Genomic DNA, 16,843 nt, shown 5'->3' on the forward strand with positions numbered 1-16,843 from the left:
TAACAATTTAACAATTATAATAAAACAATTATATAGGCGATTGCAGACCCCAAAAGAAGCATTAAAACACACACACATACACAAACAAACACACACATGCTAGACTTCTTTAAGTTTCCATTAACCAAACTTTGGTCAGTCTGGAGCTAGCATAAAGAAGATGCTTACCCAAGCGTTACACAGAGGGACTGAACCCAAGATCACATGTTTGAGAATGAAATTTTTTAACAATGCAGCCATACTTTGCCTTATTTACTGTTAGAATCTATCCAAAATGTTTTCTTCAAATTGAATTTGCGTATATTTCACATACAGATCTGGAACCCCAGACAACTGAAGAAAGTCACCAGGGGAATCAGCACAGCAGCTGAAACTAGTTCAAGATGGCTTTGGTTGATAAGAGACCACAAGTGGAACTGTTCCATAAACAAAAACTAGCTCAGTCCTCACTACCCTACTCAGGTGAAGTGTACAGGCTAAGAGGCTAAACGTTTGTGACCCTGAGAAACCTGCTAACGATATATCGAAGTGGTTCCAGCATTGCAATGGGTTTAGAAGAGCTTGAAAAACCTCTAAGTAACTCCTGCAGTTTCTGCATAAGGCAAACCATTTCTGATGCTTATTTCAACTAGGCTTTCTTTTAATATCCCGCAAGTTTAAAAAAGAACAAAATACAGCTCAATATAAACCTTGATAGACATTTAAGACAACCAGTAACTGAAAAAAAGAATACTCACAATGATTGGCCGAACATAGTTTTTCATTATAAATCTAGCATAGTAATTCTTTATTAATGAGTATAAGCATTCTTCAGTGCCGAGAACATTCTTCATTTTCAGCTTTATACAACAAAGCACATCCAATCTGTTAGCCTGAAAAGAAAATTAATGATAAGCTCATGTCATTCTCCTTTTGCAATCTTGTGAACTCACCCACCTACTCACTCTCTCCAGTCCCCAATCCACTTTGCTATATAACATGGGTACATGGCTACTGCCTGCCTCCCTGTCACATTTTTGTCATCACCATTTCTCTCTCTCACCATCTGAAGTAACCATGTTTCGCTTCTAATGTAATACACCTTTTTCTCTCCTTCAATAATACTGCTCCTCCAAGTTCAGGGGTCTTGCCCTCACTGCTGCTGGTGACACGTAAAAATCCCCCAGTACACTCTGTAAAGTGGTTGGCATTAGGAAGGGCATCCAGTCATAGAAACCATGCAAAAACAAACAGCAGAGCTTGGTGTAGTTTTCTGACTTGCCAGTTCCTGTCAAACTGTCCAACCCCAGCATAGGAAGTGGAAGTTAAATGATGATGAAATAAATTTTCATTTAATGAATATCTTCAGCAATGTTAAAATCTTATTCAATATTACATTAGTGCCACCTGACTGGCGCCGGTGCTGGTAGCACGTACAAAGCACCATTCAAGTATGGTTGGTGCCAGTGCCACCTGACTGGCTCCCATGCAGGTGGCACGTAAAAGCACCAACTACACTCTTGGAGTGGTTGGCTTTAGAAAACCTTGCCAAATCAGCTTGGAGCCTGGTGCAACCCCCCCGGCTTGCCAGTTCTCAATCAGATTATCCAACCCATGCCAACATAGAAAGCGGATGTTAAACGATGACAATTTATTATTTAATATCATGTAGTTATAAATTTGTGAAGGTATTCTGGGCAATTTTGCTTTAATCATCATGTTAACAGTCACTTTTCCATGTTTGTATGGGGCCAGGCAGAATTCACTGAGACAGATTTTCTACTACCGGATGTCTTTCCTCATCAACCATCACTTAATTCTATGCAAGGTTGTCACCATCATCATTTAGCATCCATTTTCTATGCTGGCACAAGTTGGTCAGCTTGACAGGACCTAGCAAAGCCAGGATCCAAACCAAGTTCCATTTCTACAGCTGGATGCCGTTCCTATTACCAACCACTTTACAGAGTGGACTGGGTGCTTTTAAAACAGCACCATCACCAGCGCTTTTTACATGGACCATCATCAGTGCTTTTTATGTGGCACCAGCACCACAAGGGTCACCAAATACCTTGCAAGATAAAAATCCCTTAACTGGGAGTGGGGAGGTTGTATTGAGTGGGTGTAACTTTGTGCCAATTGAGAGATTTAAGGGATAGATATAGCTATTTTACTGTAGAGGAGGTACATGGTAAACGTAGTATTTCTCCATAGCTGGACATGGTTTCACAGAAGATTGGAAATGAATAACATATTTGTTTCAGTTTCAATCTAGCAAATTCACTTACAAGGCTTTGCTTGGCCCAAGTCTATAGCAGAAGACACTTCCCCAAGGTGCTATCCATGGGATTGAACCTGAAACCTTGAAGCAAACTTCTAATTACACAGCCATGCCTGCATCTAATGGTGCTGGGGACAATTCAGTGGAGAGATTTCCCATTGACATCTTCAAACCAAACCTCCAATATTACAGTGGATCCTCCTATTAATACAAGTAATTTTTAATCTCCAAAACAACTTACTTTTTGTCGTTTTGCATCTAATGCCATTAAACTGATAAAGCAGGTGATCTGTAGAGCGAAATCACAAAAGACAGCCATGCCTGCATCTAATGGTGCTGGGGACAATTCAGTGGAGAGATTTCCCATTGACATCTTCAAACCAAACCTCCAATATTACAGTGGATCCTCCTATGAATACAAGTAATTTTTAATCTCCAAAACAACTTACTTTTTGTCGTTTTGCATCTAATGCCATTAAACTGATAAAGCAGGTGATCTGTAGAGCGAAATCACAAAAGACAGCCATTCCAGCATAGAGGGAAAACATTCGGACAGCAGGCATTGTAGTGAGAGCACCTAAATAGAATGAAAATATGGGTGACTAAATATTTACATGATATTTATCATTTTAGAAAATATATACAACACTCTAAATACTAAACACATTGAAATGTCAACAGATTTTTATTCATTTACTGTAACTTTTGATTACTGGATTATCAAAATTATTAGATTAATGGATTAAATATTTTGTCATATTCGTTCTGGCTCTTTATGTTGTGAGTTCAATTTTGTCTTTCATGCTTCAAGAGTCAATTAAAAACAAAGTACCAGAGAGGTTGTGGTAGTGGTGGTGGGGTGTCAATGGTATAGATCAGACCAGTGGTTCCCAACATGTGGTCCACAAAGGTAGTACTGGGGGTCCATAAACTAAATTCAAAATTTTATATATATATATATATATATATATATATATATATATATATATTATATTATATTATATTATATTATATATACATACATATATACAAAGGATAAACATATTAAAAGAAGTTTGTGGGAAAACTCATTTAATTAAAAGGGGTCCTTGGTAGCGAAAAGGTTGGGAACCACTGGTATAGACTAATTCCATTCCTCCAAATTTCAGGTCTTGAAATGATTATTAGACATGACTATTATGAATGGATTGGCAGAAGGTGGAAAGCTGGCAGAATCATTAGCATGCCGGGTAAAATGCTTGTTGGCATTTTGCCTGTCTTTACGTTCTGAGTTTAAACTCCACCGAGGTCGTCTTTGTCTTCCATCCTGTTGGGGATCAATAAATTAAGTACCAGTGAAGCACTTGGGTCCTTATTCAAAATTTCAGGCCCTGTGTCTATAGTAGAAACGGTTATTAATGAATTGGCAGGATCATTAGCATGTCCCCAAACTGCCTTATGATATTTACATATAGTTCTTCACAGCCTGAGTTGAAAAATGGCCGAAAACAACTTTGCTTTATCTCTCTGGGGTCAATAACATAAAGCACCAGTCAACTACAAGGGAATCAATGCACCTCCCCTCAAAACTCTTGCAAGGCTGACAAGATTGTTGAGATATTGTTGAGACTGTTTAAGTTCAGGGAAAGTGAAGTTGTAGGAAAAGTGTTGAGTGTGGAATATGTGGGATGAGATAGGACAGAGATTACAAAAAGAGAAGTATGTGCCTCAAAAGGGGTGGGCAAGGCTTGTGTACAACTAGCAGGTTCAGAGGAGAAAAGAAATGTAATCATCATCGTCGTTTAACGTCCGCTTTCCATGCTAGCATGGGTTGGACGATTTGACTGAGGACTGGTGAAACCAGATAGCAACACTAGGCTCCAATCTGATTTGGCAGAGTTTCTACAGTTGGATGCCCTTTCTAACGCCAACCACTCAGAGAGTGTAGTGAGTGCATTTACGTGTCACCCGCACGAAGGCCAGTCAGGCGGTACTGGCAACGGCCACACTCATAATGGTGTATTTTATGTGCCACCCGCACAAGAGCCAGTCCAGGGGCACTGGCAACGATCTCGCTCAAAAATCCTATGAAGGCCAGTCAGGCGGTACTGGCAACGGCCATGCTCAAAATGGTGTATTTTCTGTGCCACCCACACAAGAGCCAGTCTAGGGGCACTGGCAACGATCTCGCTCGAAAGTCCTTACACATGCCGTGGGCACAAGTGTCAGAAAGGTGATGCTGGGCACAGGTGCCATCACAATTTTGCTTTCGCTTGCCCCAATAAGTCTTTGCAAGCTGAGTTTCGTGTTCAATGAAAGAGATGTTGTTGGCATGGGTAATAATGGTTAAAAAAAAAAAACAACTGGATATTGAACCCTTTGCTTACCTATCCACTTAACCAATTTCAAGATTCAAAGACTAAGACTCAGTCCCTCAAAAACTCAATCTTTTCTAATCACTTAATATGACTCTTTCAAGATACAGCAATTAATATGTCTTAATTACACTTACCTAATAAGAAAGCTACTGATTCAGAAAGACTAGTAAGCAGCATGCTTGGACCAATTTTACCAACAATTCTTCCAATTTTGGACTCAAAAATTTCATCTGGGTCACCGACATCACGCTAAAATAACAAAACAAATTTCGAGTTAAGTTGAGTGACCTATGACAGCTGTAGTTACACAATGATATTTTCACCATTATTTTAAAGTCTGCTCTTTTTAAATTCAGGATGTGAAAGCAAGTGGTCAAGTGGTGAAAGTGTGCCACTCACAATCATAAAATCATGGTTTCATTTCATAGACTGAGCAGTGTACTGTGTCCTTGAGCAGGGATCATGACTGAGTCAAAGTCATGATAAGACTGAGCCAGTCTACTATACAGAACCTAGACTCTGTGCCATTTGATCTGTAAGGCCCAATATTCTCAGACTTATGCTATCTGTTTGCACTCAAAACTTCACAAAGTAGAACAAGTTATTTTGCCATGGCAAGGAGCAAAGTCTGACTTTTCAGGCAGAGCCATTCAATGTAATTTCTCCAGCTCCTGCTACTGTAGGCAGAAGGAAATCTTTCATTTAGCATGGAATTTTCATCCACAATTAGAAATGTGGATATGAAATTAGTGAAGATAAAATCACAGAGAAGAGTCATTAAGTTCAACTTCATTAAAAGTGGCATGTTTCTATAAAAAGACACTACTTATGTTTCAATCAATTTTGAAAATAACAAAGAAATCAGTAAAATAATTTTGTCACTATTAACCCTTTGGTATTTAAACTGGCTATAACTGGCCAAAATATTACACCTACTCTATGTTCAAACTGGCCAAATCTGGCCCCTCACATCTACTCAACAATGTCATTCTAAAAATAAGCAATCACATCATCAAAATCTTGAAACTGCAAGATAATGCATGATTAATTTAAAATGAATAAGCATTACATTTGACAGAATATCTGAATGCTAAAGGGTTAAGCTGGTGTTTCAAACATCATCATCATCATCGTTTAACGTCTGCTTTCCATGCTAGCATGGGTTGGACGATTTGACTGAGGACTGGTGAACCAGATGGCTACACCAGGCTCCAATCTGATTTGGCAGAGTTTCTACAGCTGGATGCCCTTCCTAATGCCAACCACTCAGAGAGAGTAGTGGGTGCTTTTACGTGCCACTGGCACGAAGGCCAGTCAGGCGGTACTGGCAACGGCCACCCTCAAAATGGTGTATTTTACATGCTACCTACACAGGAGCCAGTCTGGCAGCACTGGCAACGATCTCGCTCGATTGTCTTTACATGGGCCACCGGCACAAGTGCCAGGAAGGCAACCCTGGGCACAGGTGCCATCACGATTTATATGAAATTTTGATGGAAGGTTTTAATTTAGATCACTTTAACACAAGTTTGTAGCATAAAACCAAGGGCAGTTTTAAAAAAGGGGGTTGGAATGAAAACAGTTAAATCTGTAACAGGAATAATTTCAACATGAAGGAATGCAGGTGTTGGTGCAAATATCTGAAAGAGACATGAATTTAAATCTCACGAGTTTGTAGAGTGACAAGAACGGTCACTTACCTGTAATGCTTGTACAAGAATAAAGATGTTGTCAACTCCAACAGCCAGTACTAAAAATGGTACGACCTCAATAATAATAAGGGTGGCTGGCTGACCAATGTAGCTGAAGATGCCAAGAGACATCATCACAGACAGAAATACAATGATAACTCCACCAAAACCAAGGGTAATTTTGGAATCAATCTGAAAACATAGAAACCAAACTTAGTATAAAAGAAAACAAACTAGTATCATCATCATCATTCAACATCTGTTTTTCCATGCTGGCATGAGTTGGACAGTTTGACTGGAGCTGGCAAGCTGGAGACCCGTACCAAGTCCCGGTTGTCTGCTTTGGCACAGTTCCTATGGTGAGATGCCCTCCTTAGGACCAACTACTTTACAGAGTGAACTGAGTGCTTTTTCCAATGGTACTGGCACAGATGGTTTTTATTATGATCATCATCGTTGTCATCATATTAACATCCTCTTTTCCATACTTGCAGGAGTCAGATGGAGTTTACTGAGGCTGATTTTCTATGGCTGGGTTGGATGCCTTTCCCGTTGTCAACCCTTGCTTGCTTCCAAGAAGTAAGATATTTCCCCATGGTCAGACACGTTTTCACAGAATATTGAAAATGAATGGCATTCATTTACAAGAGACATGTGATGTCAAAACAAGGAGACACAAACACGAACTCACACATGCATACACACACACAACAGGCTTCTTTCAGTTTCCATCTACCAAGTCCACTCACAAGGTTTTGGTAGGCCCAAGACTATAATAGAAGACACTCATCCAAGGGGCCACACAGAGGGATTGAACTCAAAACCATTTGGTTAAGAAGCAAGCTTCTCAAGCACACTGCTATGCTTGCATTTACTATGTAAGTAAATTAGTCATTGGTACCAAAAACTAATTATATAAATGAAATACAACTCACAAAGGTTGTTCTGATACTGCGGAACTGTCCAAGAGCCAAGGAGATGTAGATAAACATGATTACATAACTGATCAAAATGGTGCTGATATCAGATTCACTTTCGCGCTCTAGTTCGTCCTGAATGGAACGCTGAGAAAAAAAGAGAAAAAAAAACTCCAGAAATTAGTTTTTTAATTAGAAGACATTTTTAAAGACATATTTGATAAGATTTTGTGAATAAGAGCTTCCTTGTTAAAAAAACTTTCATCCCTTAGGCATTAGTCTTGAGTTCTGGGACTTATAGGGTCAGTTATCCAGATACCATGGCATATAAATGACTGAGATCACAACATGTCCCCCTGGATAGGATGCTAGCCCATTGCAGGGTGAACTCATTTACAGTGGAATAGACAGGTGCAGCATGAAATAAATCGTTTTGCTCAAGAACACAATACACTGCCCAGCCCATGAATTGAAACCACATCGTGATCTCATGAACCCATTATAATGAGACTAAGATATAAGAAATTCATAAACAAGAATAACATATGTGCATTCCCATCATCAGCCGCCAAAGATAGACATCACTATGGTTTCGACACATGGGCTGGGCAGTATCATTCAATCCAGTGGTGTCCACAACGTCAGAAATATAAACACTGCCTCAGAATCTACCTTAATTAGAATCTTTAATAACCAATTACTAATGAGTATACCAAAACTAACAACAGATTTTTATAACTGAACATCATCACCATTTTAATGTCCACTTTTCTATGCTTGCATGGGTCAGATGGAATCTGTTGAGATAGATTTTCTATGGCTGGATGCCCTTTCTGTCACCAATCCTCACCTGTTTCCAAGCAAGGTAATATTTCCTTATGGCCAGACATGTTTTCACAGAATACTGTGACATCAACATTCATCATTTACAGCTATCATACAATGTCAAGGTAAGAAGACACGAAGAAACACACCCACACGTACACAAACATACACACATAAGGTTTTCATTGACCTACGGCTATTGTGGAAGACACTTGCCCAAAGTACCATGTAACAGGATTGAACCTGAGAAGCAAATTTCTTAACCACATAGCAGTATTTCTATAATGTAGCTACATACATTTGTTTTAGACAATCTTGGGATTTGGTAAGCCCATATATTCAAGTCAAATCTGGGTCATTTTTAAATCTATCACAATAATTTTAATTAACATGGTTAAAACTTTGAAGATATTAATTACCTCTGCAGAGAAAGAGATTGTCATATTTGGATTGGAATAATTTTTCAGAAATTGAATAAATTTTTTCTCCCATGCAGCTGCTTTGGCAATTTTACTATCATTAAGATAGTTGTTGACAATAAAAGTGATGATAAAAGCAGTGGCATTCTTTACATTATTATCTGCAGATAAAAAAACAGAAAAGTAAAGTGTTAAATGATTATGAAGAGAACAAATCTTTAACAGAAAGACATGAAAGCAGACAAACTATAAGTGCAATAACCAGAGGAAAGAAGAAAAAGGAAGTTGAAATCTTTTCTAAGAGTTTTAGCATAATTGGTAACTGGTCAGACATAGTGACTGAACCATGATAACTTCACATGATTGGTCGATGAAGCAACCAATCAGCACCAAGCCATTACATGATTCAATCTTCTAGAATTTTCTGCTTGCATCCCATACAAAACCACTTTTGGTGTCTTAACTCTGTGCAGAGTGTTCAGATTCATTCACACCTCTCACCAGGCAGAATGTTGAGGCAGCTGTGTAATGTGTCTCCATTCTTGCCACAGCCAGACAACTCAGGAAAATGGTTAAGACAGATGGCAGATAGATGACAGGAATCTCTGTTGCCACAAACATAGCACAATAGTTTCCTGTTATGGCGGGCCATCTACAGATCGCTGTATCAGTAAACTTATTGTAAACTCAAAGGAGTATCTCTCTTTCAGTATGTAATTATTGCTGTTGTTATTTATAAAAGACCAACACAGGTTAACTCTATGAGTAAGAATAAGATCTTCTGTTAAATGTTTGCAAGTGTTGCTAGTTGATGCAGCCCAAGAAACACTTTTCCATTCATCAACTCAACCAGTCACCACCTCAGACCAGCCAACAAACACTCTTGTAGGAAATGAAATTTAGCTGATACAATTTACTATTGTTGCTTTAACATTCATCTTTCCATGCTCGCTTGGGTTGAATGGAAACTATTGAGGCAGATTTTTAACAGCCAGATGCCCTTCCTGTTGCCAAACCCCACCTGTTTCCAAGCAAGATATTATTTTTCCATGGTCAGAAATGTCATGCAAGATTGGCAATGAAGGACGCCACTTGTGCTATGACGACACTTGCTTACAACAAACATGCACACATACAGGACTGGCCCTAGGGTTTCTGGCGCCCCAGGCAAGCTGAACCTTAGCATGTACAAGCTGACGGTTGTGGAAATTTCCTTGTCTTTGTCACGCTCTCCTTGGTATTCCCTAGAACATGGTACCTTGGGCAACTGCCCAAGTTGCCAGTACCTTGAGCTGGCCCTGCTGATAGAGTAATTACCAAGCTTTCAAATATCAGCATGTACAAGCTGACAGTCATGGAAATTTCCTTGTTTTTATCACACCCTCCTTGGAGCCTCCTAGCACGTTACGCTGGGCAACTGCCCGTGTTACCGGTACCTTGAGCTGGTCCTGCAAACACACACACACACGTCTTATTTTTTGAGATTGTTTCAGTTCTTTGGCTGTATCCATGCTGCAACATGAATTTCAGATGAACGAATTCACCCCAGTACTTTTTTTTTTCTTTAAGCTTGGTACTTGTTCTATTGGTGTCTTTTGCTGAACCACTAAGTCATGGGGACATAAACATACCAACACTGGTACTCAAGCAGTGGCATGGGACAAAAACACACAAATACACACGCGCGCACACATACACACAATTTGAGCTTCTTTCAGTTTCAGTGTCCCACATCCACTCTAGGTTTTGGGTTGGCTTGAGGCTATAGTCGAGGGCACTTGCCCAAGGTGCTATGCAGTGGGACTGAACTCAGAACCACATAGCTGGGAAGCATTCTTACCACACAGCCACACCTGTGTCTATTCACTGAAAACTCCCGGATAAACAGGTGCATCTTCTTCAATGCTCTTCAATTTAAAATTCAAACTTCTAACGCCGTCATGATGATCGAGAAGTGATTATCTCCCTTACAATAACAACATTCCACCAGAGCCGACGCCTCCCCCGACTCCTGGTATATGACTATTTATCAACAATAACAACTGAAACGGCATGTATTGAAAGTTAAAATATTCGTTTCTACTCTAGGCAGAAGGCCCGAAATTTATGGAGAGAGAGCCAGTCGATTAGATCGACACAGTACGCAACTGGTACTTAGGATGAATGTCAAACTGTATAATGGTGTTAGAGGTTAGGTAGGAAACATCTGATAAGGAGGTGAATCTATAACTGTGTTTAGTTTTAATTTCAATAGTTAATCCTCTAGAAATAAACAACGAGCCATAACTTCTGTTTCTGTACGAATCTGAGCCTGTCTACTACTGAAACATATAGTAAATCATATAATGGAAGACTCAACAATTAATGAAAGATTAGGCCAAGAATAATAGCTGTGTGGTAAGAAGCTTGCTTCCCAACTACATGGTTCTGGGTTCAGTCCCACTGCGTGGCACCTCGGGCAAGTGTCTTCTACTATAGCCTCAGGTCGACCAAAGCCTTGTGAGTGGATATGGGAGACAGAAACTGAAAGAAGCCTGTCGTATATATGTGTGTGTGTGTGTGTGTTTATCCCCCCCCCCCCCCCGCCGCTTGACAACTGATGCTGGTGTGTTTACGTCCTCGTAACTTAGCAGTTTGACAAAAGGAACCAATAGAATAAGTACTAGGCTTACAAAGAATAAGTCCTGGGGTCGATTTCTTTGACTAAATAACCTTTAACATGGTGCTCCAGCATGGCTGCAGTCAAATGACTGAAACAAGTAAAAAAAAAAGTTAACTTTTAGGCGGGAACTTTATAATAAGCAGTGGTGGGGATGAGGAGAAATAAATCTTACTCTTTGATACTAACCCACTGAAGACCCTAGTTCTATGATACAAATTTCCTGTTTTAAAAGGGTTTAAATTAAAACCTTTCATCAAAATTTAATGCTAATTTATGATCCAAACACCAGTTTAATGAAGGCAAATTCTTCGTTATTTTCAAAATTAACTGAAACGAAAGCAGTATATTTCAAGAAATATATGGTAACTAACCCAATTAGGCACAAAAAAGGTTAGATATTGCACCCATCCTCTTCAGAGAATGTAAATAAATTTAAATATTGCAAAATAATTAAATAATTAGGATGAACTCTTCTGATATTTCGTTTGCAAGATTTTTTATGTGAGTTCGTGTGTTGAAGCATATTCTGTTGTGTCTGGGGACAGTCATTCTTTTTTAGTGTCTTATAATTCAACACACTCACTGGTAAAATTTCCACTTATTTCTTTTTTATTTTCCTAAAATTTTCGTTGCATCTTGTCACCTTTTCAATAGTTGTTGACTGACCGTTATTCACACTGCATTCCTTTTTGTTTGTTTGTGTGCATGTGTGTGTGTGTGTGCCTATACATGTATGCATGTATATGTGCATATGAATTCTGCATATTCATGTGTTTGCGTGTCTATGTTTGTGTTTTTATGTATGTGTGTGTGTGTGTGTGTGTGTGTGTATTTTGCAACTATGTACCGTGTTTGTATGTATGGATGTGCATCTCCTTATGTGTGGACGTGTCCCTCATTCTATGATAGTAGCTTCCTGTTTTAAAGTGATCTCAATTAAAACCTCTCACTAAAATTTCATGTTGATTTATATTTTACTTGTTTCAGTCATTAGACTGTGGCCATGCTGGGGCACTTCCTTGAATTTTTAGTTAAATGAATTGATCCCAGGACTTACTTCACCGGTCTCTTTTGCCAAACCACTGAGTTACAGGGATGTAAACACACCAACACAAGCTGTCAAGCAGTGATGGGGACAAACACACAAACACACACAATGGGAAGGCTTTGGTTGGCCTGAGGCTGCAATAGAAAACACTTGCCCAAGGTGCCATGTAGTGGTACTGAGCCAAGACCCAAGTGGTTGGGCGGGGGCAATCTTCTTACCACACAGCCACACCCGTGCCTATGTTAACTTCAGTGGATTGAGGTTAAGCAAAGAAATGTGTTTTAGAGAATAATTAATCATAATCACTGCAAATAAACCGACACTGCCAGGAGGCAGCTACCCTTAGTTCACCACCAGCCCATACCTGTGTGGTATAATGAAGTATAAAAGAGCAAAGTATACATACTTGTTAGTCCTCCAAGTGCCATACTGATTTCAACTGGTCCTCCAAAGTTACCTGTACAAGGTAAACTAATACTGGTGTCATTCATCAAAGTAGGATTCCTGTAAAAGTTGAGAAAATACAGAGATAATGAGCAGCTTGAAGAGGGAAAAGGAAAGACAAAGTTATGGTGTGTTTGTGCGTGTGTTTTGCTTGTTTCAGACATTGGACTGTGGCCAAGCTGGAGCACTGTCTTAATGGGTTTAGTCAAACAAATCAACCTGTGCTTATTTTTAAGCCTGGAACATATTCTATCAGTGTCTTTTGCTGAACTGCTAGGTTATTGTAATGTAAACAAACCAACAGCAGTTGTCAGGCATGGGATGAACTAAGGTGGGATAACAAATGCACTCTCTCTCTCTTTCAAACTCACACACACGATGAGATTCTTTCAGTTTCCATCTACCAAATCCACTCACAAGCTTTGATTGGCCTGGGGCTTTAGAAGAAGAAGCTTGTCCAAGGTCTCATGCAATGGGACTGAACCTAGAACTATGCAATAGGGAAGCAAATTTCTTACCACACAGCCATACCTATGCCTATAACGAATTCTTATATTGTCTCACGGTTAAAAGAACTGAGGATACAGAAGAACTGTTTGAACAAATCTGACAAACTAAATCTGTTAGTGCCTCAAAACAATGCCAATATGAACTGAAACAAGAATGAAGTAATAGCAACGGTTTCAAAGTTTGGCAATCACATGGAACCGGTACTTGTCTTCTCAACCTCGAAAAGACGAAGGACAAAGTTGACCTCAGTGGAATTTGGATTCAGAATGTAAAGACAGGCAAAAAGCCACTCGCACTTTGTCCAGTTTGCTAATGTTTTTTCCAGCTTGCTGCTATAATAATAATAATAATAATGATAATGAGCTCCAGCAAATATTCTGCTCAGTACCACAGATTTGCTTGTCAGTTGTTTGACCGTAACCAGTTGAGCATGTCTCTTGGTGGCTGATGATATGCGCATCTCTGATCATGAGCAGAAGTAGTTGGGGAGCATCATAGCCATGTGTTGAGAGGAATTCTTTGGGGTATGAATAATTCACCACTGGAAACCTGATTGTTTCATTTAGCATCCTTAAACGAACCTTATTCAGGGACCTTTTGAGCAGAATTGGCAACTTGACCTCAGGGCCCCACCTGCAATGTCATGTCTTGTTTACCTTGATACAAGGTCACCATGTTGTGTACATATGGTTGCCTGGTGTACTCTTATCAGATGGGTAGTCATGATGGGTATATAGGGTTTCATATATTCGTACTCCAGTGTCACTTTGTTGATATGCACTGCTCTCATCATCATCATCATCGTTTAACATCCGCTTTCCATGCTAGCATGGGTTGGACGATTTGACTGAGGACTGGTGAAACCGGATGGCAACACTAGGCTCCAATCTGATTTGGCAGAGTTTCTACAGCTGGATGCCCTTCCTAACGCCAAGCTCTCTCATTCAATAATGATAATCCTTTCTATTATAGGCTCAAAGGTGAGGTCAAGTCAATTACATTGACCCCAGTGCTCAACTGGTACTTATTTTATTAACTCCGACTGAAAGGATGAAAGGCAAAGTTGACCTTGACAGAATTTGAACTCAGAATGTAAAGACAGAAGAAATGCTGTTAAGCATTTTGCCCAGTATGCTAACGAGTCTGCCAGCTCACCATCTTAATGATAATAATAAAAAGAAATTCAGTGAAGTAGCTTAGCAAAAAAAATCTGGTAAGATAAATTCTTAATGTGAACATACATAGCACAGGTTTCTATGTGGTCAAGATAATCAGCAAATGTTTGTAGGACGGTTTTGTTGACTTTATCAAGGTTGGTATGGTCGTTCTGAAAGTACTGGAATATACTCTGGATTGTACAGTTGTTATTGGCAGGTGCCAAAGGGGAGAAACAGATGTCTTTTAGTCCAATTGTTTCATTGTTGAATTCTGTAGTCAGCTCAGAAATAGCATTTTGCAAGTCAAGAACCTGAAAAACAAGAAATACCTTCGTGAGATGAAATGTTTAAATATTGTCCTCCTGGCCAGCATACGTCTCACCATTGTCATACACTGCACTTGCCTCATTTTTCTCCACCCACTCCTGCAACCTAAGCAACAACAGACCATCTTTCTTTCACTCCACTGGTCATCATCCTCCTCCTCCTCATCATCATTCAATATCTGTTTTCCATGCTGGCATGGATTGGACAGTTGGACAGGTGCTGGCAAGGCCAGGAGCCACACCAAGCTCCAGTTGTCTGCTTTGGCATGGTTTCTACAGTTAGATGCCCTTCCTAATGCCAACCACTTTGCAGAGCGCTTTCATATGTGGCACCAGCACAGGTGCTATTACCTGACACTGACACTAGCACCGGTACTTTTACATGTGACACCAGCATCAATAATTTTCACCTGGCACCAGCACAGGTACTTTGTGCTTGGCACCAGCACCAATGCTTTTCACTGTACCATAGTTTCTATTCTGCTGCTCTGCATTATCAGACATTTCCTACTCATCCGACTCACTCCTGGCACCTCTGTCCCACCTTGTATAACTCTGATACCTACCCAGCTCATACCTTAGATGTACTCTGATACTTTATCCTCAGTTTTTTATCACTTTCAAGTGCCAGAACTTTTACCCTCTCTTCTAAAATGCAGTCATGTCACTCCTCTGCTCTGACCCTTTTCTCTCATACTTTACTCTATGTCAAGAAAAGGAGACATAAACACACACACACAAACACAGAGAAATATATGATGGGTTTTTGTGAGTTTCTGTCTGTCATATCCACTCACAAGGCTATGATCAGTATGAGTGTACAGCATAAAACACTTGCCAAGGTATCACACAGTGAGACTGAACCTGGATACCATCTAAGAAGCAAACTTCTTAAACACACAGCCATGTCTCTGCTATCTCTAGTATGAAAAGAATTTGTCATGAAAATAAGCAGGTTTCCTGCCAATTATTTTAATAATTTAATAACAAATAGAAAAACGAAATCTAACCTCATGCATGAAGTCTTTGTCAAAAATGGGATTGTAATAGACAAATGTTGGTGATGGTGGTGGCATAAGATGCTGGATACGAGAGTTGTTCCCATTTCTTGTTATAATTATCATTTCACTGCGATAAAAAGGACTTCAAAAGAAAAGAAAAAAAACATAAGAATGATATTCAGTAAGGTGGTGCTGTCATACAATTCTAAATCATAAATGGATAACTATTGGGTTTTCCGGAAAGTTTGTGCCGATTTTTAAAGGAAAGAAAAAGGTCAATAAATACTTGCCATTACATTTTTAATCAACCAAATATGAATCATTGTGTTGCACAATGCGTCTCCATCTTTCCTTTAACTTGAAAATATCCTCGTCCCAGAATTGAGGTGGTTTCATGGCAAATAAGTCAAAAGGTAAGCTTCTATAAATCAGCACGAACTTTCCGGACAACCAAATATAAAACTCTTTCATAACTCTGAGATCAGTTTTATGCTTTTCAAAGTTTCCATGCTGTTATAAATTACTCGGTTCTATGGTGTTTTGTCTTTTATTGACATAAAGATTGAATCACAATTTAAGTACAAGGAAACAAAGGAAAAATACAAAAGAGGGTGGGGATCAAACAGCAGAAGATGGGTGGGGGGAACATACCCTAGAACAAGTGCCATGTTCTGCTGCACCTTGCAGACATGACTGCAACAGTAGTCATGGAGAATGGCCAGTGACACTTGCTGTAACAGCCACCTCACAAGGTGGGGATCATTTCTCAGACAGGCCACAGTTATCCTGATTTTGCAGATGAAATTGCCAGTGTGAGTTCTGAGAATACCTGAAGTTCCAACAGCGATTGGCACAAATTGATAGAGGCTGGTCAGGCACCAATCATCACTTTTTGTATTGCATCATTTCGTTTATGAGAGTATGCCATATCTTCTTTTACTTGTTTCAGTCAATGGACTCTGGCCATGCTGGGGCACCATTAAGTATGACACTTATTCTATCACTTTCTTTTGCCAAACTTCTAAGTTACTAGGATGTAATCAAACCAACACCAGTTGCCAGATACTATGTGCATGGAGTGACAAACACACATAACGACACGTACATACATACATGATGGGCTTCAGCATGGTCTCACTCAAGGCATTGGTTGGCCTAGGGCTACGGCAGAAGACACTTATCCAAGGTGCTGCACAGAGTCCAAAACCATGAGGTTACAAAGTGAG

At 39.6% G+C, this 16,843-nt stretch overlaps 1 protein-coding gene across 1 annotated transcript in view; it reads right to left on the reverse strand.

Annotated features, from left to right (window-relative positions):
- Nucleotides 1–16,843, reverse strand: part of LOC106869623 (NPC intracellular cholesterol transporter 1) — a 69,325-nt gene that overhangs the window by 24,221 nt on the left and 28,261 nt on the right. Inside the window, exons 4-12 of the mRNA XM_089349462.1 lie at nt 15,627–15,759; nt 14,375–14,601; nt 12,586–12,683; nt 8,470–8,630; nt 7,244–7,372; nt 6,318–6,500; nt 4,752–4,866; nt 2,710–2,837; nt 738–872 (exon numbers count right to left, since the gene is read on the reverse strand). Of these exons, the coding sequence (XP_089205588.1) occupies nt 738–872; nt 2,710–2,837; nt 4,752–4,866; nt 6,318–6,500; nt 7,244–7,372; nt 8,470–8,630; nt 12,586–12,683; nt 14,375–14,601; nt 15,627–15,759 (1,309 nt within the window). The remainder of the gene's footprint in view (nt 1–737; nt 873–2,709; nt 2,838–4,751; nt 4,867–6,317; nt 6,501–7,243; nt 7,373–8,469; nt 8,631–12,585; nt 12,684–14,374; nt 14,602–15,626; nt 15,760–16,843) is intronic.

The sequence above is a fragment of the Octopus bimaculoides genome, chromosome 3 (genome assembly GCF_046866305.1).
Source record: "Octopus bimaculoides isolate indiv1 chromosome 3, ASM4686630v1, whole genome shotgun sequence".
Taxonomy (NCBI): Eukaryota; Metazoa; Mollusca; class Cephalopoda; order Octopoda; family Octopodidae; genus Octopus; species Octopus bimaculoides.